The sequence below is a fragment of the Aspergillus versicolor genome (assembly GCF_001890125.1).
Source record: "Aspergillus versicolor CBS 583.65 unplaced genomic scaffold ASPVEscaffold_5, whole genome shotgun sequence".
NCBI classification, from domain to species: Eukaryota; Fungi; Ascomycota; class Eurotiomycetes; order Eurotiales; family Aspergillaceae; genus Aspergillus; species Aspergillus versicolor.
In genome coordinates this window covers 587021-610276 of record NW_024467528.1, presented here as the reverse complement: position 1 = coordinate 610276, position 23256 = coordinate 587021, and the positions used below count along the sequence as shown (strand labels likewise).

The window sequence follows — 23256 nt, the reverse complement described above, 5'->3', positions numbered from 1 at the left end:
GTCCTGGGCTTGAAAGCAGAGGACATATTCCTTTTTCTCGTCCTCGTCTTCATTCCACGGCGGACGAGCACAAGCAGCGGGGAGATTCATTGCCGCTGGGTCTGACGCTCAGGTCTTGGGGCGTTTCTTCACACCGTGCAGCGTCTACCTAGCGCTCGCATCTTCGAGCTCTCGGGACTCCGACGGCGCTTCCGAGTCCCATAGCCCCAGCACAACTCGTCTACACCTTGTCCCGGGACTGTTAAATTTCGTCTGTCGTTTTTACTACGCTCGCACCTCATCCATCTAGCTTTCTGCCGGTGTACCAGCAGTCAGCGAACCCATTTTCTGCAACCCATCGTCTACCCCCACTTCATCGTCCAAAAATCTGATCTCGATATATCCGCCCTCCCAACTCCCAGCCTGCCTCCCCACGCGCCTTGCTCTTTTTTTTCCTCCTAGCTATCCCTTTTCTTTATTGATACTCGGTCCGGGTTCAGGAGTCGCTGTGACTTGTCTCCAACATGGCGGGTATTTTTCGAACGATCTATGACTGGCTCTTGAGGATGTTCTGGTAAGTGGGCCGCCGTTCCAATAAGTGGTCGCCTGCAGCCTGCAGGTGTTCCCCCGAAATAGCCCCGGGCCGTCCCCGCAGTATCCAAATTTCGGTTGGCTAAGAACTGTTATGTGTTTCGTGAACGTAGGGCGACGGAGATGGACGTCACGATGATCGGGCTTCAGAATGCAGGCAAATCGTCACTGTTGCGTGTGCTTGCGGTAAGTTTTGGGCCCAAACCGAACGAACCTAGAAAGCCTGTTTATCGTGTCGCTAATACTCATGATTTGTATAGGGGGGAGAATTCACTGTAGAGTAAGTTCTTTGTTGTAGGGTTTCTCAGTGGCCCGCTCGTTTCTCCGCTAAGACGAGACTATGTCAGCTCTATCCCAACCATCGGTTTCAATACGAAGCGAGTCCAGAAGGGACATGTGACTCTCAAGTGGTTTGTGCATCCCGGAAAGTTTTCCACGACGTATTCTAACCCTCTCGCAGCTGGGACCTTGGGGGACAGCCGCGGTTTCGGCCGATGTGGGAGCGATATTGCAGGGGTGTAAATGCGATCGTGTAAGCACAGGTGTCGAGTCTCGACTGCGACTGCGCTGACCTCGTATAGTTATATCGTGGACGCTGCAGACAGGGCGGCCTTGCCCGTGGCAACTGAAGAACTGCACGAGCTGACGAACAAGTCCACCCTCGACGGGATCCCACTCTTGGTCCTTGGAAACAAATCTGACTTGCCCAACAAGCTCTCTGTCGACGAGCTGATCGATCAGATGAACCTCAAATCCATAACGCGGCGTGAAGTGAGCTGCTACGGCATTAGTGCAAAGGAAGAGACGAACCTCGACGCCGTGCTGCACTGGTTAATCGCGCGAGCAAGTCGGTAACTTGTTAACAACTGGTCCATTGGAGGTCGGGCAAGCTGGCTCTTTCCGGCTTCATCTCCCACCCCTGAATGCCCTGAAACGATGTAGATGTCCAACATCGCGGCGCATAGCCAATCTGTAATGGATTTGACTAGGTGAACCATCTCTTGGTGTCTAGGAAATTTTTAGTTGCGTCACGACCCATTTGTTCCGTCTCTTGTTCCCTGTTTTCATGTGTCAGTCATTCACTCGATGTTTTCGCGATTCCCCGAAGATGCGCTATCAGCAAGCGGTGTTTGTGTATTTAAGCCAGGCCAATTTTAGGCGAAAATTTGGTGCCCAGTCTATGCCCAACAATGCGCTCATTAGGCAAGAAGGTGTATATATTGACCAAAGTCAAAGGCAGGGAATCTTAAAAGGTGTCATTTCCTGGGCCTGAAAAGGAGCCAGGAGTCACGGTATCAGCTTAACCAAATTGAGCGCATCTAAAGCCATCAAATCGAAATCCAAGATGACGAAAGAGGTTTGAGGACAGAAGAAAACGCGTCCTGTTTATTCGCATCGCCAGCCTCCCGCTGGCGTTTTAAGAAGGCGGCCAGCAGCCAACACACAGACCAAGTGATGCGTTGGCAATGCAGAAGGACGGCAACTAATCATGTCCTTCCCGCAAATCCAACCCCGCCAGCGGCCGACACTACGAAGGAACCAGCGACCTTGCAAGTTGCGAGAGTCGCGCTTCCATAGGCGAATGGCTGCATAATCCAGCTCCCGGGGAGAGTTTGTTGCAGCCAGTCGTTGTGCTTGTTAATGGTTGGACCAGGGGCGGCGCATCGTCAAACTCATTTCCTCATTTTCCTTAGCCTCTTGATGAGCGTCGCTCGGCTGCAGCCTGCGAGTGGCTTATGGGGATTCCAGACAGAGGTGGAACTGGGGGCGTGATGCTTTGTAATTGATTCGTACTTCGTCGTTGGCAAGCGGCGTAATAGGGCTGACAGGATGACGACTGAGACTCGGACTGACGAAGTCGATATCCGGGATTGCCGTCCGATGATTACTGAATAAGAATTAATGGTATTCTAGCGAAGACAATGTTACCCAGGACTACCATGGAAATTTAGCAAGTAATGCTATAGCCAGCCAAGGCCCGTAAATACGATCGCAAGACGGATAAACTTGGAGAATCGGCAGCATCAGCCACGGCTCGAGCTGCTGACAACTCAACCGCGGTTCGCAGGCAACCGGATCCGCTGTGAACCTCGTATGCGAATGCGGACTCCGTAAAGCTGCCAAGCCTCTTTTCTGCCTGCTCAGCCACAGCCTGCCCAGCCCTGTGACTGTTGCATTAATACATGAAACCCGGATCTTTTTTTGCTGCTGCCTTAAGATCTCGTTTTTCCCCCCAACACCACTCCAACGTGCCATTCTATCTTTCCTTTGTCTAACAGGTCGCGCCTTTCCGGTCACCTTTATATCCTGCAGTTACTTGCCGTCACCTTCTCGGATTCTGCATCTATCTTTGAGATCGAACTTGCCATCTCCATCACCCCTGTCCTTCACTTTCTGATCGACGTCATCTCCACCAGCACATTTCCGATAGAGGTCCCTGCACTATGGGCGTCCTATTAGAACCGCGAGCCCGTTGGTGAGTTCTGCTTGTCTATCACCACCTCTACACGTCTGCACATTTATCTATTCTTTTTTTTTTTTTTTAAAAAAAAAAAAAAAATCAAAAAATCAAAAAATCAAGCGCCGGGCTAACATCACTTGCAGCTACAGCAGCTATCGTGGTTACTATCATTGTAATCGATGGAATGACTGGGGTCGCTGGGTCGCCTTTGGTGTGATTGTTGGAGTGGCTTTGCTCGCATTTTTCGCCCTATCGTATGTTGCTCAACCTACGTGGATTATTACAGGCATGCTAACAAAAGTATCGCAGATGCTTCAACGCTCGACGACGCCGCAGACGGGGCCTTCGCCCGTACGCTGGGACTGCCTGGATGGCTCCTCCTCCACCATATCACCCACAAACACATCAAGATCCCTACAATCAGCCTCCTCCGCCTCCGCAATACACGCAACAGCCACCTCCTCAGGGATACTTTGGAGGCCAGCCAGGGATTGAGTTACAGCAGCCACCAAATGCATATTATGGGGGACAACAGTCTCCGTATGGAGGCCAGCCTGTTTACCAGCCGCCATCTGGCCCACCACCTCCCGGATTCAACGGGAAGCCTTAGGTTTCTCGAGTATGAAACGTGTAAAAAAAAAAAAAATAAAAAAATCGCGTTGAAGGGAAACGAATACTACAATTAATATCTTACGTGGGCGTTTTTTCTGTGCGTTGGGATTCTGATTTCTGTGCTTGTCGATGACGCTATATACTGCAGAGTAGCAGTTATGGGAAACACATGGTTTATCGCCCCTATAGTTTATACGAGTATAATTACATATATTTCTATCCACATTTGACCGGGACTGGCCGTCCGCCTTCCGTGGATGACGAAAAGCCACCAAAGCATCCAATGGCGCTTTTTTTACGGTTAAGTTATATACTTGTATAAATTGCTGCTTTTTCTGTGTCGTCTTTGATGTCTAGTGGACCATTGTACTTACTGGGTGAGTCCCGCTTGTTGTTAAGCTGGATCTCCAAGGCTCTGGGTCACAAACTTGCATACAAGCCACAAGGGAGACAGGCGACTGGGGCAGTGGAGTTCAGAGATGACGATTCTAAAGTTCTATTTTTATGCTAATTTCAGAATCTGCCTCGGAGTTTGCGAAGCTGTGAACTTGTTTGAGATTGTAGTGTCGCTATTCCCAACCCATCTTCAGATAGTGGGCCTTCATCTGAGACATACCGGTTGCTGGTATATAGAGCGACTACAATAGACTGCTTAGAGATCGAGTAACCGAGAAATCAACATCTGACGGTGAGATCTTCGCCAACAAAATCCCAACTGTTGATCGACAGGGAGACAGGCTCCTGCAAACTCCATCTGTTCGAGTGCACGACGGCCCTCGGGTATTGTGTAACACGCTGGTATTTCTGGACGATCCCTAGTGTTCTATCATACTTTTGTTAATGTATCGGTATGAAATTATAAATTACTCCTGCCACAGAACGCATATTGAGACGCGCACTGGACTCGATGATCACTATCTTACTCCGTCTGCTGCTGCTCCGCAAACCGCTTTTATCTTCGAGCCGTTTGCTTCCCTTGGCGTTCTTGCCATCCATCTTTTCGTTTATCCTCCTCTTCACAACTTCATCCCTCGTTTCCTCTCCCTCACCTTGTCGCTCTTTTTTATCGGTTTGAAACCTCCTTGAGGCGTCCAGTTATGCCCCAGGAGTTAGTGCCTTCTTTCTGACACACCCATTGCTTTTTAAATGCCTCCGATCTCCAGTCATTTACCTGCTCTCCAAATTTATCATCTCTCTCTTTTTTAAGGAAGGCCTATTTTTAAAAATTAAACGATCTTTTGGAAGATAAAAGAATATATTTATTGGATGCGATATCACTCTCTTTGAAGACACTTTCAGCCGTCGCGCGATCGCAATCCAGCCGCCCGGAGACCATCCACGAAATCCCCAAGGCAGAAGGAATCTGGTCACCTATTTTTAGGCCGCTCGATCCGACTATAACCCGTGATTAATACCTTCCTCCTTTTGCCCCCCGTTGTCGAGAGCGGGATACTGTTGATTCGAGGGGTGAACGCCCGTCGCATTACCTTTCACTAAAGTGTGGGGGTATCAAACCGTTCGTCAAAATGAGTCCGGTGGAGTTCTCTTACTCGTTATGGGCGCGAAGTCCGGGTGATGATCTCGCAAGCGCCGCCGATACACTCTCTAGCTGGGATAAATGTATGGCAAAGTCCTATTGCAAGTACGTCAATCGCTGTTTTCTAAATCCGGTGAACGTATGACTGACGAACATATAGATGGCCTGTGATTGTTGGTATCATCGTCGGAGGTGTAGTCCTCATATCGATTATTGCCTGTATCGTAAATTGCCTGTGCTGTGGTATTCGCTGCTGTACAGGTTGTTGCTGTTCATGCTGTTGTCCATCCCCAAGGGACAAGCGGCCAAAGTACGAGGACCCGTACAACCACCCGCCAGCTCCAATGCCACAGCCTCAGTTGCCGCCGGTAAACAATACCTACGAGGAGGGATATCAACCGAAATATCAGGCGCCTCAGCCTCTCCCGACATATCGCGGAGCTCAAGTGGCTCGATTCGATACTCCTCCGAGCCCCGGCGTCTCAAAGATGAATGACGATGCGTTACCTGCCATGCCGAGCTGGGACCACGCCGTCACTCGGAGGGTGGAAGATTCGAGTCCACAGCCTGAGTCGGTAGAGATGGAACCGTTGAACCCAGTCAACCGACCACCGCATCGCAGACCATCCGCGCCTAGATCACCTGTGGGTGGTTATATGGGCCCACCACCAATCAGGACCGGGTCAGCGGTCCAGCGCGATTATTATCCCGACTCACATGGATACGATGACCAGAATCCATATGATTACCATGCACAGACAACATCCCCGTACGACCAGCCGTATAGAGACAACTCGCCAGGCGGAAACTACCATGCTATGCCACCGCCCCCACAAGCATATTCTCCTGGTCCTCAATTCCCAGTGGGTGTTGCAGTTTCTCCCAACACAGAGATGAACCGTCCAATTCCGTATCGCCAACCGTCACCAGGACCAGGAGTTCCATTCCGGCAGGCCTCCCCAGGTCCGAACTTTCCATTCCGGCAGCCTTCCCCCGGTCCGAATTTTCCATTCCGTCAACCATCTCCTGGGGTTCCTCTTCGCCAGCCATCCCCAGGGCTCCCGCTTCGACAACCGTCCCCGGGACTTCCACTTCGGCAGCAATCCCCCGCGATGCCGTACCGGCAGCCTTCCTCCCCGGGACTTAACCAGCCACCAAGCTACAGGGCGATGTCTCCAACCGTGCCTTCATCACCTCCGCCACCGTTTACCTCGGTCCCGCAGCAAATCAGTGACCCGGGCCGGCCCCCGAGTCTTCTGCAGAGCGGGCCTAAACCCGGTTATAAGGACTAAGTACCCTTAGTCTCTTTGCACCAAAGTGCTCTGCGCACCGTTTTACTTTCCTTTGCTCTTATTACCTGATTATGTGGCCGTGGTCATGCTCTTCGGTCATTGATGCTGTAACTTCTGACTTACATAAATACCCTTTTTGGAATGTTGAGGTACCGACTCAAGATCGTGACTCCTGACTTCACGATTTTTCTTGGTGTGCTTCTGTGCCACTTCAACCTAGGAGTGGTCTCGCCTCCCACCAAATTTATTTTGGCCCTGCCATATCCGTCGCTCAGAGCGCAAGTCTCCAACCAAAATATTTTCTCTTCTAATGTATATACCACTTTTATGCCATGAATTGCACCTACCACGCTCGGTCATGGTCCATCCACTTGTCCGTTGACGAAAGTTATGAACCCAAGGTGCTGATATCCTGTTTGTCACACAATCTCTCAATATCATCTTTTTCCGGTTTTCTACCATGTCTATAAATGACAGTTCATGTCTATGTATTGTTCGCGGTCTGTAGAAGAAATACACTGGTATCAATTACAGGTACATCAACCTGCTCGAGTGTTTGGTAATAAAAACAAGAGAAGAGAACTATTTTATTCCTCCAACGTAAAATCAAACTCCTTATATGCCTCCTTGAAAGCCGCAGCATCAGCCTCCTCTTCCTCCTGTGACTGTACGTCATCCTTCCAATTAATCCGTCGCTCAAGCTGCATCAGTTTCGCCATGACTCTCCGACCAAACTGCAGATCGAAGCGGAAGTCTGCACCGAGCGGGAGAAGTAGTGTTTTCTCTGTACCTTCGGCGCTGGTCTTGCCATCCTCATCTGACTCAGCAGCAGTGGCAGCCGGCGGATCCCAGATCCAGAGACGGAAGAAATCGCCTGGTTCAGCGCTGGGGTCTGCAGACCCCTGCTCTGAACTGAGCTGGGATGAGGACGAAGTTGGTTGTTCGAATTTCGGGTACTTGAGGTTCTCGGCCTCGACTTTGAAGGCTGCGGTGACGAGTCCGCGCTTGATGAGGTCTGCGGGCACGGCTAGGAATTGCCAGTGGATGTGAATACCGCTTGCGCGGGAGACCTCCCATGTGACGGCGCCTAAAGAGCCGTTTGAGCGACGCTGGAGCATGGAGTGCAGGGATGTGCGGTATTTTTGCATTTCGGTCCATGTGCTGTGCCGGCTAGGCGTGTCGGTTATGCTGTTCAGGGATGGCGCGTGGTTGAAGGGGATGATGAGCATATGGCCGGGGAAGTTGAGGGATGGTTGGAATGTTTTCGACGTTGGGAGTGGTCCCTTGGCGGTTGTTAGGTAGGCTTCGTTTCCGATGGAAGTGATTAGATGGGTAGCGAGGTTGGGGTTTGAGAGGCAGAAGAAGCATTGTTCCGGCCCAGGTGGAGGAGCGCGCGCACGCTTGCGGGGACGTTGGCTGTGATGGTCGTCGGTGGGTGCGAAGCGGCTGAATGAGGCGTTTTGGTCGGGCAGTGGCTTGCGTTTGGTGGGGACAGAGGAGAAAGGGGGTGCTGTTGTGCCGACTGGGATACTCAGAGGTGGTGGTGCCTTGGGATCGAGTGTGAAGGCGTACATCCATTTTTGCTTGATTGTTTTGCTGTATGAGGCTAGGCTGATGAAACGCGTGAGTGGTTTGGCATCTGGGCTGTCTTCTGTAGGGAGGTGAAAGAAAGGTTCACGCTCGTAGAACAACCCGTCTGTTGATGAGAGGTGGTAGCGGGGTTTGAGAGCCGAGCAGAGGTCTGCAATGCATTGCGTTTCTTGAGGTACTTTGGCGCCTTCTGCTAGTTCTACTTTAGAACCAGTTCGAATACCCTTGGGCCATTGGTGCGTGAGGAGGATGTCGGCATGGTGTGCGCCAATAAGTGTCCTGGCGTCTGACTCGCTATATCCCGGGTGGTACTTATCGCTTGCAGTACTTGTTTCCTCTAGCTTTCCACCTAGAGCGACAATTCGAATGCCCTCTGACGTCTTCAAGGTGCCGCGCTTTCCCAAGAAGTAAAGATTGGGACATACTTCATCATTGGCTTCTATTTGCTCGATTACTCGAGCGGGCAAAGGTTTGCTTCCCAAGGTGAAGTATGTCGGAAGTGGAACAGATATGCTTCCTTGTAGCAGTGCTGTCATCTGTTGAAGCTCGTGTTCCGATGAACAATCGCCGAATAGGTCACCAGCGATGACGGCAAAGGCGAAACTCTGTTTGACATGCAGTTTCGCGAGCTTAGTGAAAACATCTTGCAACTCGCAGTTGACGTTCCCAACAACGACTCTGTTTGGTATTAGTATGTAGATGGTTATTTCTTAGGCTTCCACTACTTACATCTTCGAAGCCATATTGTTCAGCTAGTGTAGGGTTTCTCAGGCTGTACGATACAAGAGTATCCACATAGTAGAACGGTAAACAAACAAAAAAGTTATCTGTGGTAAATATCACGAGAGATTAATATGTCAGAAATGCTAATTATTTAATGTCGCCAGCTGTCAAAGGCAATTGCTGGCTCAAATATGTGATCTCGGCTTGATTTCGCATGGAATTTGACCAAAAACGTTCAAGAGCTTGGACCAAGCTCCATATCATGTGACACAACGCGAGTCCTCTTTGAGTATGGCACGTGCCGCCACAATCACCGCCAATCTCCGCGCCGGAATAAAGAAGTTACGGCGCCGAGTAATTTTTTTGATGGATGCGCTTGATACTTGCGTGAAGCTCGAAACATAGTACGAGCCACGCACTTTCGGCGGCGCTGCTTTAATTTGCTACCGTCATCATCAAAGATGGTAGCAGTATCAAAAGCTTCGCGGTCAAAGCCCGCGAAGCGTGTGAAGTCTGGAACGGAGACGACCAAACAACATCGATTCGAGCCGTTTTCGCAGCGTGTAACGAGGTTAAAGATCGATCCTATCCACCGAGTACGGCGACCCAGCTTTGGAGAAGAAGGAGATGAAACGTCATCTCATTTTCGATCGGCGTTCGACCACTGGGCCGAGTTGAATTTGTCGGAAAACTTTGTCGCATTTTCCCGTCGAGTGAACCCGCTATGCGAGAGTCTGGCGCAGATTCTTTACTACGAAGAGAAGATATTCAACTTACTGGTGGAATACATTGATAAGCGGGATAGTCTCTCAATAGAGCCTCTCTTGAGTCTGCTCTCTCAGTTTGCTCGAGACTTGGGTGTGCGGTTTGAGAAGTATTTTGCTACTTCGGTAACTTTGGTCGCATCCGTCGCGGCCACCCATCCCGATGTTGAGGTGGTTGAATGGAGCTTCACTTGCCTGGCATGGACTTTCAAATTTCTCTCCCGGCTTTTGGTTCCGGACCTGCGGCAACTGCTCGGTATTATGACTCCATACCTTGGAAAAGAACGACAAAAACCTTTTGTTGCTCGATTTGCTGCGGAGTCTATGTCATTCCTGATTCGGAAGGCGGGATTGGTCTACTATAAAAACCCCGAGCCTCTTCAGCTGGCGATATCATTCTTGTTCGACGACTTGCGGCAGGCCGGATTCGACTCGAAAAATGTAGAACTGTACCAATCGGGCCTTATGGCGATGTTCTCCGACTCGATAAAGGGAATAAACAACGGGCTACATTCGAACGGAACGGATATTTTCCAATGTCTTCTAAAGTCGATATGCACAGATGATAGCCTCCGGAGCAGCCTTGCACTTCAAGTCGTCAACGGGGTGTTGATCAATGTCATTCATAGTACGACTGCTGAAACATTTGAACCCATTATTGACTTGATAATCTCCTATATCCAGTCGAACTGTCGAAATGATAGCAGCCATTTCCCTATTGCATGCTGTCGGTTGGCCTTTCTCTGTGTTGTTACTCGCAAAGGAACCCGAGTGAAGAACTGGAAACCTGTACTCGAGAGCTTACTATCTTTGCTCCAGGCTGCTGAGAATGCACCTGGTTCGTATACTGATTCTATACCACAACTGCTTGCTGCAGTTTCATACGCCCTTCAGGTATCGCCAATGGACGAAATGCTACCATTAATGCGCCCGATCATGGAGGCTGTAACGGCCGAGCGATTGTCGACCTATTTTCTGTCATTCTGCGCTAATTTCTCCGAATGGGGTGCCGAAAGGTTCCACGGTGTTGTTCTGCCTTACTTTCAAAGGTTGGTCTAGTGTGCTTTGGTGGTTTCAGCTTGTACTAATTTTCTTTTTTTAGATTTGTAAATAATTCATGGGAAGACCATGAGTACGATCTCTGCTTATCCTTACTTCGCCTAAGTCGAACTGGATGTATCACGTCCGAAGTCTCAAAGCCTGGTTATATTGTTTGCCCGACCTCCTGGAAGTCCCGAATCCGTGATACATTGCGCAAATCTGATTCAACTTCTTCAGGCGTGGCGCTCCTAAATGCGTACACAAAGCTTCCTGATGCCCTTTCGTTATCAGCGGACCCTTCCCTTTTACCCGATATGGCGAACGTTTTGCATGACAACTTGGTTTCAGTGTTGAGAAACCCGGAAGCTTCCCCCACGCCCAGGACTCACTTTTTCCTAGGACAAGGATTCAAAACTTATGTGAATCTGGGTTCAACTTTAGGGAAACTTGATACGAGCCTTTGGGAGCCGGTGATCGCTGTTGCTGCGAAACACTCCCGGCTATATGCCTTTCTCGAGGCAGCATTGGCATACATATCTGCATGCTCTGAAAAGGTCGACGTCAGCACATCTGGCATCGAAGAATTTGCGAGTGCTTTAATAGACAACCTGGCGGCACCCTCTCAACAGCTACGCCTAGCATCTCTGAGGATATTACGTGGTTTGGTCACGGCCTCAGGCGAGGATGCTTCGCTTATCTCTACAGCCATAGAGATTGACGAGAGCGAGCTAACCCTTCAAAGCGCGCGTGTATTGTCGATGCAGGTTCGGAAACTTCCATTAGCGTATCCACAAGTTGTCTCGCGCAAGTGGATGGTTAGATTGCTCCCAACGTTTTGTTTTGGGCTGTTCTCAAAAAGGTTGGCGCCCTTGTGGGATGATTCTGCGTCTGCTTTGAAATCCATGAGCGAGCACGCCGAAGGAGAGAGAATTATCACGGATCTGGCGACACAATGGCTTCAAGAGAGGGGGTCAACCGCTCCGAGTGAAACGGAGGATGACGATGACGAAGACACCCAAGTGTCTGGATATTACCAATGCTTTAACGCAGCTAAAGTTGAGAGGTTATGTGCATCCCATTTTCAGACTTTCGAGCCAGTTTCGACTTTGATACAAGATTTTGAAAAAGACCACACATTTTTAGATGTGGTCCCGGCTGCTCCACGTACCCAGGCTCTTCGTGTATTCAATGCTATTCCCAATATAGCAGAAAAACGCTCCCGCCAGATCGTGCCACTGTTCCTTTCGTGGGCCCTGCAGGATGAAGATTCCACTGCGGAGGCTCAGGACCCGGATCAAAATTCATACATACCCTGGGGGTTTCACGACCGTTTGGCATTTCTTAAACTTCTCGGACAATTTATCAACCCATCTGTGCTCTACCGAGCTCCAGAAGTTCGCGATGCGCTTATGGGATTACTTTGCCATGGAAATTCTGAAATCCAAAAGTGTGCACTCAAGGCCGTATTCACTTGGAAAACTGCGGGCGTTGTACCTTATCGCGAAAATCTTCTGAATGTCTTGGACGAATCGCGCTTTAACGATGAACTAGCAGTGTTTGTTCGTGTTGGTAAAGAGGACAGCCTGATTGAGGAGAAACACCGAGACGATGTCGTTCCAATCATCCTTCGACTTCTCTACGGCCGGATGATTTCCAAGGCTAGTGCGAATGCCGGCCAGGCAGGGCAGACTGGACGACGTAAAGCCATTTTACGAACTTTAGCCCAGCTCCCCGATCGTGATTTTGACATATTCATGCGAATTGCCTTCGGTCCACTTGGCGACGTCCACCTGATCAAGAACGAGAAGGTTGACGGTGAACCCTTCTTACACGAACTAGTCGGCCCAAGGAGACAGATGGGCCTGCTAAAGTTGATCGAAACCGTCTATGAAACCCTCCAGACTCGCATGTCTCCTTACGCGGAACAGTCTATGGATGTTGTGCTGCACTGCCTTGTTCGAGCTTGCCGCACCTTGGCAAAAGAGCAACAAGCCGCCACTGTAGACTCCCAAGAGAGTAAATTTGTTAACGTTTTGCGGAACATTCGGCAAACAGGTATTCGCTGCCTTGACCTTATATTTTCCGTCTCGCAAGATCGAGACTGGTCTTCGCGCGTTCGCATTATCTTCGACGAAGTCATAAACCCCCGGGTGGATAACTTCGCAGTGGAGACAGCTCAAGGTATTTCAGGCCTGCTAAGGCTATTCCACACCTGGGCGTCGGCTTCCAGGTCTTCATTCTACCTTGCCCGGTTTAACAATTCTCTTCTCACCAAAATTGTGGACTGTCTCAGCGTCGAGTCAGCGCGTGACGAAGTTAAGATATTCGTCATGGACGAAATTCTGACTCCACTGGTTGACCTTTCCGCCGGCAAAGAGCTCGAAGAGGATGAGCAGATGGGTGATTTCTCGGCCGATGAGATTCGCTCGGAAGTCCTATCTCCTCATACTGAGCATACCCTTTCCCACCTCGGTCGTCTTTTGAAGCGCGGCCCGTCCAAACCGGTGCTAGTTTCTGGCGTCCATACTCTCTCACGCCTAGCTCCTTGTGTCGAGTCGTCGAAGGAGACGTCGAGTTTGATCAACATATTGACGTACCTTCTCCGCCAGCCCTCTGATAGAGTCTCGCCAAAGACAAAGTCGGACCTTCTCCGCAGCTTGGAGCACTTCTTGCCCCTCTATAATACACATGAAGATGAGGATCTGTCTCGAGAGGTATTTGAAGCTGTTTGTTCCATGTTTGACTACTTCAGGGACGACAAGAACCGGGAAGTGTTGTCACGGGTTTTCACTGCTTTCGCGAACCATGTGCCCGAGCTGTCCCAAGTAGCTTCACTCTGCGAAGATTTGAACTCCATATCTGTCAAGAGACTCGGAGTGGACTATGAGCGACGGCTACATGCTTTCAGAACTCTGAATGAAGGCCTCTGGGACTCCCTGAATGCTAAGCAATGGCGCCCCTTGCTGTATAATATGCTCTTCCACGTTAAGGATGAGGAGGAGATGGCGGTACGATCTAGCGCTTCGTTCGGTCTGAAACGTTTCATAGAGCGAGTTTCTCAGGCCGGCACAGCTGAGCAGTCATTCGAGCCACTTGTCAACGAGATATTGCTCCCTGCGTTGCAAGCTGGAATGCGACAAAAGTCCGAGCTCATTCGGACCGAGCTCTTGCAAGTGCTTGGCCATTTGGTCAAGCTAAACCCGACGCACCCTGCTGTGCACGATCTGCATGTGCTTCTTGTTGGTGACGATGAGGAGGCCTCGTTTTTCAACAACGTCCTCCACATCCAGCAGCATCGCCGTCTCCGTGCTCTTCGACGGCTGGCTAACGAAGCTGCCAATGGTAAAATCCAAGCGTCGAACATTAGCACGATTTTTATTCCGCTGAACGAACATTTCGTGTTTGATGAAGCTGCTGATGAGAACGCTCACAATCTCATTGCGGAAGCCGTGTTGACCATTGGCGTGCTGGCCGAATGGCTGGATTGGAATCAGTTCAGAGCCATCTTCAGAAGATATCGTAGCTATATGCAAAGCAAATCCGCGATCGAGAAGAGCGTGCTGAGGCTTTTGGGGAGGATGTCTGATGCCCTTACGAATGCGATGAGCCAATTCAAGCCCACCAAACCCGAGATGAAGAGCGACGATACCGATGCTGATATGGATGTGTCACCGCCGTTGAAGTCCACACTTGCTCGATCAATACCCTCTGCATCTAAAGTCGCAAATGAGCTTACCACAGGCTTCATCCCTGTGCTGACGAATTTCATTCATCACAAGGATGAGGCTCAAATGAGCTTGCGTCTTCCAGCAGCGGTCACTACCATCAAGCTCATGAAGATTTTACCTGAGCAGGATATGGCCATTCGTCTGCCTCCGGTCCTCCTTGATGTTTGCAGTATCCTCAAAAGTAAAGCGCAGGATTCCCGAGACACAGCCAGGAAAACACTTAATGACATTGCTCTCCTTCTGGGCCCTGGCTACATGGGCTATATACTCAAGGAGCTACGGCACACTCTTAAACGTGGCTACCAGCTCCACGTCCTCTCATTCACCGTTCATTCTATTCTTGTAGCCACAACCGACGATTTCAAGCAAGGTGATTTGGACTACTGCCTGGCAGATCTCAGTTCCGTGGTCATGGATGACACTTTCGGTACTGTTGGCCAAGAAAAAGAAGCCGAGGACTATGTCAGTAAGATGAAGGAAGTCAAGAGCAACAAGAGCTACGACTCAATGGAGCTTCTCGCCAAGAACTCGACCATCCGGAATCTCGCCAGTCTCCTTCAGCCGTTGCAGTCGCTCTTGCGAGAGAAGCTCAATTCTAATATTGTGAGGAAGGCTGATGAACTTTTGCGAAGAATTGGTATCGGTCTGCTCAGGAACCCAGAGGTCGAGAGCCGCGACCTTCTGGTATTCTGTTACGAAGTCATGAAGGAAGCCTACAAGGAGCCGACCCAATCTGACACCCAAATCGCCAAGTCTGCGCAGGAAGAGAACTTTTTGATCAACATGAAGGGCCAAAGACGGAATGAAAAACGAGGGAGCACCTCTTCGTATGTTTACAAGCTGGTCCGCTTCTCCTTCGACGTTCTTCGCTCTGTCCTCAGCAAATACAACTCTCTCCTTACCCCCGCCAACATGGCTGGCTACATTCCTATGGTTGGAGATGCCCTTGTTCAGGGCCACGAGGAAGTCAAGATTGCGGCAATCCGATTCCTTTCAGCCATCGTCAAACTCCCCCTAGCGGAAATTGATACCAACGCCCCAGTTTACCTCACTGAAGCTGTCAAGCTGATCAAGGAGGCACCGAGCACAAACTCTGAAGGTGCACAAGCGTCGCTCAAGTTAATTTCTGCCCTGCTTCGGGAGCGGAAGGACGTGAAACTCAGAGATGGACATCTCGCCTACTTGCTTCAGCGGCTCACAGCTGATATTGAGGAGCCAGATCGTCAGGGTGTCACGTTCAACTTCATCCGTGCCGTTATGACTCGAAAATTTGTGGTGACTGAGATGTACGAGCTTGTTGACAACATTTCTATGATGATGGTTACGAATCAAACTCGATCTGCGCGTGACTTGGCTCGTGGTGTGTACGTTCACTTCCTCATTGAATATCCTCAGGCCAAAAATCGCTGGACGAAACAACTTAGTTTCCTGGCCAAAAACCTTGAGTACAAGCATCAAGATGGCCGCCAGTCTGTCATGGAGGCAATCCATATGCTGCTCTCAAAGACGGGGCAAGAGTTAGCTCAGGACATTGTGGGCACGTTCTTCCTCCCCATCGTCATTGCCATGGCAAACGACGACGCTGCGGAGTGTAGAGAAATGGCCGGTGCACTTCTAGGCGAGTTCTACAGAAGAGCAGACCGCGAGACAATGAAAACCATTATCGAGCCTCTCAGGTCCTGGGTTGAACAGACCGAGAACCCGCTACTTGCCAGCACTGGATTGCAGGCCGTTAGGATTTACTTCGAAGTGGACGAGACCGACAAGGACAAGGAAGCAGGTTTTGTCGCCCAAACTCTTCCAACAATCATGCGACCTATTATCAAGGATGCAGAAACGGACAACTGGCAGACACTGTATTTCTCATTGCAGCTCTATTCCAAGCTTGCCAAAGCAGTCCCCTCAGTTGCACTTTCTAAGGATTGTGCCAAGACCTGGTCCCTAATCTGCGAATGTCTGTTCTACCCTCATGCCTGGGTGAAAACCTGCGCTGCCAATCTTGTTGGAATATGGCTAGCAGACTTGGCCAAGTCGAATGCCGCGACTGGATATGGCTCCCTGCCCTTGGTCGGTGCCACAGGTTTGGCCATGAACAAGGATACAATGCTTCTATTGCTTCGTGCCTGCCTCCGCTCTCTTCGCACTCCAGGTATCAGTGAGGAATTGGCCATGCAAACGGTCCGCAACACTGTATTCCTCGGCCGATGCTGCGCGCAAAATGGTCTCAACCTGAATGATAGTGAAGGGAACGATGATGAGGAGTCAGATGCAAGTGATAGTGACGAAGATGAAGTTGCCGATGGAGAGAAACAGGTCGGCCCCAAGACAAAATCTACCGTGCGATATATCTTTGAGCAGGCGTCTTCTATTCTACGGAGAGAGGTAATTAGCACCAAGGCGCCATCCCTGATTCCGAAGAACGCTTCTATCGGCCTAATCGCTGCTCTTTGCCGTCACCTGGAACCAGAACAAATTCTTGAGTCACTACCTATTATACTCCTTCCTTTGCAACACTTGACCGACTCATCGATTCCGGCACCGCGTTCGTCCGAAGAGGCATTCCGAGAATCATACAAAACGCTGGTTTCCAACTGTCATGAGATTCTCGACCTTTTGCAGAAGAAGCTCGGCACTACCGAGTACATTAATCAAATGTCTCTTGTTCAAGAGGCTATCAGGAAGAGACGTGAGGGTAGACGAGTCAAGAGGCGGATTGAAGCAGTTACAGAGCCTGAGAAGTACGGACAAGATAAGAAGAGGAAGAACGACCGCAAACGCGAGAAGAGAAAGGAGAAGGGAGCGGAACACCGAAGTAGAAGGCGAGGGTGGTAAGGACAATCCAACTTTATGGCTGCATATTTCAACGATCTGGGATTTAGAACTCGGCGTTAAAGGGAAAGGAGAAAGCATTTTTATTACTATAGTACAGGATTGGAGTGTAAAAGTATTTTCTCGATATGTGAGACGAGTGTATAGTGAACTTCAATGAGGTATCATATTAGAAACAACCGAAATTTGAACGCCTCCCTTCATATATGCTCCTTTGCATAGGTTGCTTCTTTAGCAGAACAACAAACTCTAAGCAGCTTTAGACAATCCTCGCCTGATCCGTATCGTTGTCGTATTCTTTCCGAGTCACAGTCCCATCATCCCAGAACTCCATATCCCCCTGGAGCTCTCCACGTGTGATAGACTGACCACGTTCTTCCAGTAGATCCTCCAGCGTCCTTTTCCGATTGAAGAAAATACCAAGGTGGTCGCTGATAACATGGCGGTTTTCACAGCTCGGGCAGCGAATCAGGACGGTGCCACGGTGGTATCCATGCTTTGATACACGATGTGAGGAACGCTCTCCGCACGGCTTGCAGGTGAATGTGAGTTGGTACGCGGGCTCCTGCTCCCGGCGTAATCGGTTCTGCTCGGCGTGCTCGGCGTCTGTTTTAGGGTCGGACTGGCGATCGGTAAGAGGAGCGGAACTGGATGTGGAGGAGTTGGATGAATCGGGCGAGCTAGAATTGTAGCGGACGTTGATCGAGGGGATAGCAATTCTACTGTAGCTTGGGAGGCTTCGCGGAAGCGATGGTCGATGGTGGCAATTGAGTTGAGAATAGAGCCGAGGAGCTTCCCGGACAGAGAGCCGAGGGAGGGCTCTGTGAGCGGCACGGAGGCCTTGTGAAATGCGTAGAGACTGGTGCATAGTGTGTGAGGATAGAATGAAGCCCGATGACGTGTGGATCAAGGCGTGGATGAATGAAAGAAGAACGTTGAAGAAGTGAGTGTCTTAGACCAAGGCGTTGCGCCGGACTTTAGTTCTTCCAGCTTCCTTCCTCCGCGGCCTTTAACACTGGACTTTCACCACAATACAACATCTGCTTCTGGAGGGGAGAGAATGCATTCTGGGAGCAGAGTACAGTTTTATTTGCCATATTCTTGAGGAAAACTTACTGTGTTGTTCAATCTAAGTTTGGTGGTGTGGTTCGCCCTCACCTAACCTCATACACTTCCGCTGCCCCGCCACTTTCTCTGAACTGCTCTGTGTTCAATCCGTGGATGGCAAAACTCGAGGAGTTCTAAAAATGTCTTTGAGAGCAAGGCAGAAAATCCGCGCTCCCCGAAGGGTATGATATCATTCCTCTACGCCCATACTAGCCCTGTGGTCTCGCCGACAATAGGCATAGTCCCGCTGATTCTTGTAACTGAATTGCTAATGTATCGGAATATAGGGCTTTGCGACGAGCGGAACCGACGGTTTTGAATCGAATTGGAAGGACTTGTCAAATTCTCTAACAAAAATCCATACGAAGGATGCCTCAGACCTGTCCTTCGAGCAACTTTACCGGAATTCGTACAACATCGTTTTGATCCAGCGCGGAGACGATTTATATGAGCGGACGAAACAGCTTGAGAAAGAATGGCTATGCGGAGAGGTGAAAAATCGAGTTGTCGCTGGTATTTCTCCAGGTCTGCTGCTTGCGAAGGAGATTGTTGATATGCAGGACCAAGCTACTGAGAGGCGGGCGGCCGGAGAGAAGTTCCTAACGGCATTGAAGGAGGCCTGGGAGGACCATCAGTTGTGTATGCAGATGATTACGGACGTCTTGATGTATATGGTAAGTTTTGTTCATTGAGGCTCACGACCGAGTGTTTCTGACAGGAAATCCGGAATTCTAGGATCGAGTCGTTGTGGGCCGGAAGGTTTCTATCTACTCTGCTGCTATGGCGTTGTTTCGTGACCACGTCTTGCGATCGTCAATACAATCGGGCGAGACAACGACGGTTGCCGATGTGCTTAAATCAACAGTGCTGTTCATGATCCAGTTGGAGCGGTCTGGGCATATGATTGATCGGCCCTTAATCCGCCACTGCATCTATATGTTGGAGGGGTTATATGAAACGGAGGCGGAAGAGGAGTCTTCCAGGCTCTACTTGACCTCATTTGAGCCGGATTTTCTAGAAACCAGTACGGCTTTCTACCAGGCCGAGGGTAAACGACTGCTGGAGACGGTAGATGCGGCCACTTTCTGCGGTGTTGCCTTTGATCGAATAGCTGAGGAGAAGGAGCGCTGTGTTTACACGCTCTCCCACCTTAGCGAGCCCAAGATCAAGGAAGTGCTGGACAATGAGCTGATACGCAGCAACCTTGCCGAAGTCATCAATTTCGAGGGGACCGGAGTTCGAGTCATGCTGGATCACGACCGAATAGATACCCTGAGTAAAGTTTATGCACTCAGCGCCCGGGTTGATCCAAAAAAGCCCCATCTAACCGCGGCGATACAGAAGCGTGTCGTAGAGATGGGACGAGAGATCAATGCTGCGTCAACTGCATTCTCACAAGCATCCACGACCTCGAAGTCGACTGGAGCCGATGCAGATCAGAAAAAGGACAAGGAGAAGGAGAAGGAAAAGCCCGCGAACCAAATGACGACATCTGCTATCAAATGGGTCGATGACATCCTAGCCCTTAAGAAGAAGTTCGATGATATCTGGAAGGGCGCGCTTCAGTCTGATCAGGTGCTGCAGAGCGCGATTACGGCCAGTTTCTCCGATTTCATCAATTCTACACCACGAAGCTCAGAGTTCCTATCGCTTTTCTTCGACGAAAACCTCAAGAAGGGAATCAAAGGGAAAACAGAAACCGAAGTTGATACTTTGTTGGACAGCGGGATCACACTCCTCCGCTACATCAAAGACAAGGACCTCTTTGAGGCCTACTACAAGAAGCATCTCTCCCGTCGACTTCTCATGAAGCGATCGGTGAGCATGGATGCAGAGCGGCAAATGATCTCAAAGATGAAGATGGAGGTCGGCAATCAGTTCACACAACGATTAGAAGCCATGTTTAGGGATATGACGATATCTGAGGATCTAACCGGCAGTTACAAGCAGCACGTACAGAGGATGGGCGATCCCGATCAAAAGCGACTTGACCTGGATATTAATGTCCTCACCAGCACCATGTGGCCAATGGAAATCATGTCGAGTACTAGAGACGGTCACGTTGAGCTTCCATCCGTCTTCCCCAAGGAAGTCGAGATCGTCAAGCAGAGCTTTGAGAAGTTCTATTTGAGCAAGCACAGCGGCCGAAAGCTTTCTTGGCAACCGAGCATGGGCACAGCAGACATTCGAGCAACTTTCCAGAAGTCAAATGGAAAGACGCAGCGCCATGAACTGAATGTGTCGACCTATGCTATGGTTGTTCTCCTACTCTTCAATGACGTGCCCACGGGCGAGTCTCTTACATATGAGGAGATCCAGGCGCGTACACGCATCCCTGATAACGATCTTATCCGAAACCTGCAATCACTGGCAGTTGCACCCAAGACTCGAGTCCTGAAGAAGGATCCTATGAGCAAAGACGTGAAACCCACAGATAAGTTCTACTTCAACAACGACTTCCAGAGTCCATTCTTGAAGGTGCGTATTGGTGTGGTAAGCGGCAGCGGGAACAAGGTCGAGAACCAGGATCAGAGAAAGGAAACAGAAAAGAAGATGGGCGAGGAGCGTGGTGCTAGCATTGAGGCTGCCATTGTACGGATCATGAAGTAAGTTTTCATTATATATCTCCAACATATAACAGCTGTCGCTGACCAATACTTTCCACAGGCAACGCAAGAAGCTGATTCACTCAAATTTGATCAGCGAAGTTCTCGGTCAGCTATCTACACGATTTGTCCCGGACGTCAACATGGTCAAGCGACGAATTGAAAGTCTGATTGACCGTGAATACCTCGAGCGTATCGCCGAGGAGCCACCTACATACGGCTACGTTGCATGATTGCACCACTTTCTCCTACTCTCTTCTTTTTCTCTACTAAGTGTCTAGATGTAATGGCGAGGCGCACGCGGTGGTTCTTTTTTGGTGTCCTAGACTCAGGATCAACGTGTCTTTGCAGTCCTTTGCTTGCCCTACTTTCTAGTCTCTTTCAGCTCATATTATCACGACTGGCCTAGTGGTGCTGGTCTGGCGTTGGCTGCTAGCCGCCATTGGGATCTTGGTCCATTTCATATCAATAAACCATTGCAGCTCTCTAAAAAAATGCTAAAAAACTTTCAAATCACAGATGTCCACTGTAGCTCTATAAACCACCAAGGTATCTTTCTAAAAACAAATCGCAATATCAACGCCGCATATGCAACCTACACCTACGCAAACTGTCACAAAACCAACTCTAGAGATTAATCAAGGACAGGATCATAAAAAGTGGCATATCAATCATAAAACCTCCACATCCCCCCTCTCCCAGGCCTTCTTAATCCCCTCCCACCGAACAACCCAGACATCACCCATCCTCATCGTCGCCGCACTAACCTCCTCATCAACCCCATCCCCAGGCGGCGCAACAATAAGCACCTCCTCCGCAAGACATCTCACAAACAGGGCCTCCCGAGCATCCGGTCCCTGAACCATACTCGTCCCGCCTGCATTATCATCCAGCCGTCTCAACTGCGGCGGAAACGAGGAGAGGAAGCTCGACCCAAAGTGCCGCGCTAGGAGAGTCTGATGTGTGTATATAAAGTTCGCTTCTGAGGGCGACAGCGGCGACTTTGAAGGGAGGGATTCGGGGTCTGGTACGGGGACTGAGTCCTCGGGTTGTTGGAGTTTTGCTTCCGTGGAGCCTGAGGCGGGGGGCGGGACTGGTGCTGGTGAGGAGGACGAGAGGAGGAGGTAGTACATGCTGTGTTTTGTGAGTTTTGAGAGCCGTTGGCGCAGGAGGGAACGCAGGAGGTATTGGGTGCGGGAGAGGTCGGTTTGGAGGATTGAGAGGGTGAGTGTTGCTGTTGCGGTTGCGTTACTTGCGGAGGCGACTGGATCTGAGGAGGCGGCCGCGAGGTCTTCGATTGTTTCAATCTGGAATATGTTATTGAAATGGCCCATGGGGGATTGGATTGGATAGGTATGTAGCGCACCTGCTGCCGTACGCGTTCCATCATTCGGTCCATGAGGCGCGCTGGCCAGGGTAGGAGCTCGGGGGCGGTGCGCTCCGCGACCCAGAAGCGCGTGAGGAGTTGGTGGTCGAGAGCCGTGGACTCTGGGCTAGAGACATCAGAGCGGTCGACGGAGGCGAGGATATCGTCGATGTCCATGGCTGAGGCGAAATGCACCACTACTTGGGGGTTGGTGTGTTGGGGGACAATGGCATGCGACAAGTGGGAGGAAATGGCGGAGCGGAGGCGGAGGAAATATATCGCTGCCTCAGGCATTCTTAACTCCGCTGTATACTCCGAGTCCACCTAGTTGAATTTAACTTTTGTGGCTTTGGTTACACTAACTTATTACATCTATCCAGGACAGCAGAGGATCGCGATTTTATTTCGAATTGTTTCATTCTTCTGACAAAGGAAATAGGTCTTCATCTTTCTGCTCTTCCTAAAGCCGGAACAATAGCCGACGATAAGTGTTTTCTTGTATGTACAGTGCTCCAGCATCCCGAACGCCTCAAGGTCTCATATACTGTCCAGGGGGAATTGTGAATATTAGGTCCGGAATAGCCGCACACAGTTAATTATCGTCTAATCGACGAGCCAAGCAGCGATATGTACTGTGCATGGCGAAGCATGGGGCTCCCTCGCATTATACAGGAAAACGGGGCGGCAGATTAAAAGACGGTAGGTCAAAAAGAAATGTTTTGGAAAAGAAAATGCTTGCGGATGAGGTATCATAGAAGTAACTCGGCGAGGTGTCCAAGCGTATTAAGGGTCCGTGAAGTATCGTTGGAGACATAGGAGAATGAGGGAGAGTTGGTCTTAAGTAAAATGGCGCAGGCGAATTGCAAGCGATGCGTGCTGAAGAGCTGTTTTAGTGGTGCAGTTGTCGTATCAGATGTTTGAATCCATCTCGGTAACCTGAGATCTCAGGTGGAGTATTGCTTGGTGTGAAGGTGAAAGAAAATAAAAACAGAAGCGAGTGAGTGTGAGTTTAGACCGTAAATACGCGAGG

General features: G+C 50.0%; 8 protein-coding genes across 8 annotated transcripts; 5 read left to right on the top strand and 3 right to left on the bottom strand.

The window, feature by feature from the left end:
- Positions 1–503: 503 nt before the first annotated feature.
- Positions 504–1425, top strand: ASPVEDRAFT_52984 (ADP-ribosylation factor-like protein; the record flags this gene model as incomplete). The annotated part of the gene is made up of 6 exons (XM_040814727.1): positions 504–553; positions 684–756; positions 831–850; positions 918–980; positions 1031–1102; positions 1152–1425. The coding sequence occupies 6 exons, from the start codon at positions 504–506 to the stop codon at positions 1423–1425; spliced, it is 552 nt and encodes a 183-aa protein (XP_040668020.1).
- A 1495-nt stretch (positions 1426–2920) lies between these two features.
- ASPVEDRAFT_664899 (resistance to Congo red protein) lies at positions 2921–4062 on the top strand. The gene is made up of 3 exons (XM_040815886.1): positions 2921–3046; positions 3175–3285; positions 3341–4062. The coding sequence occupies exons 1-3, from the start codon at positions 3015–3017 to the stop codon at positions 3639–3641; spliced, it is 444 nt and encodes a 147-aa protein (XP_040668019.1). The 5' UTR covers positions 2921–3014; the 3' UTR covers positions 3642–4062.
- Positions 4063–5169: 1107 nt separating this feature from the next.
- Positions 5170–6472, top strand: ASPVEDRAFT_83765 (uncharacterized protein; the record flags this gene model as incomplete). Its single annotated transcript, XM_040817445.1, has 2 exons — positions 5170–5285; positions 5341–6472. The coding sequence occupies 2 exons, from the start codon at positions 5170–5172 to the stop codon at positions 6470–6472; spliced, it is 1248 nt and encodes a 415-aa protein (XP_040668018.1).
- Positions 6473–7059: 587 nt separating this feature from the next.
- Positions 7060–8805, bottom strand: ASPVEDRAFT_62343 (CwfJ domain protein; the record flags this gene model as incomplete). The annotated part of the gene is made up of 2 exons (XM_040815611.1): positions 7060–8740; positions 8792–8805. 2 exons carry the CDS (start codon positions 8803–8805, stop codon positions 7060–7062), a joined length of 1695 nt encoding a protein of 564 aa, XP_040668017.1.
- Positions 8806–9246: 441 nt separating this feature from the next.
- On the top strand, positions 9247–17150 carry ASPVEDRAFT_132663 (putative HEAT repeat protein (DRIM); the record flags this gene model as incomplete). The annotated part of the gene is made up of 2 exons (XM_040806944.1): positions 9247–10598; positions 10652–17150. The coding sequence occupies 2 exons, from the start codon at positions 9247–9249 to the stop codon at positions 17148–17150; spliced, it is 7851 nt and encodes a 2616-aa protein (XP_040668016.1).
- Positions 17151–17415: 265 nt separating this feature from the next.
- Positions 17416–17805, bottom strand: ASPVEDRAFT_113983 (DNL-type zinc finger protein; the record flags this gene model as incomplete). The annotated part of the gene is made up of 1 exon (XM_040805613.1): positions 17416–17805. A coding segment is annotated over one exon (390 nt), but the record flags the coding sequence as incomplete, so codon positions are not given.
- A 400-nt stretch (positions 17806–18205) lies between these two features.
- Positions 18206–21271, top strand: ASPVEDRAFT_664518 (cullin family protein). The gene is made up of 4 exons (XM_040815885.1): positions 18206–18436; positions 18542–18928; positions 18990–20860; positions 20922–21271. Exons 1-4 carry the CDS (start codon positions 18395–18397, stop codon positions 21091–21093), a joined length of 2472 nt encoding a protein of 823 aa, XP_040668014.1. The 5' UTR covers positions 18206–18394; the 3' UTR covers positions 21094–21271.
- On the bottom strand, positions 21208–22458 carry sld5 (putative GINS DNA replication complex subunit Sld5). Its single transcript, XM_040812417.1, has 2 exons — positions 22227–22458; positions 21208–22167 (listed from the first exon to the last, which is right to left on the bottom strand). Exons 1-2 carry the CDS (start codon positions 22401–22403, stop codon positions 21532–21534), a joined length of 813 nt encoding a protein of 270 aa, XP_040668013.1. The 5' UTR covers positions 22404–22458; the 3' UTR covers positions 21208–21531.
- Positions 22459–23256: the final 798 nt, after the last annotated feature.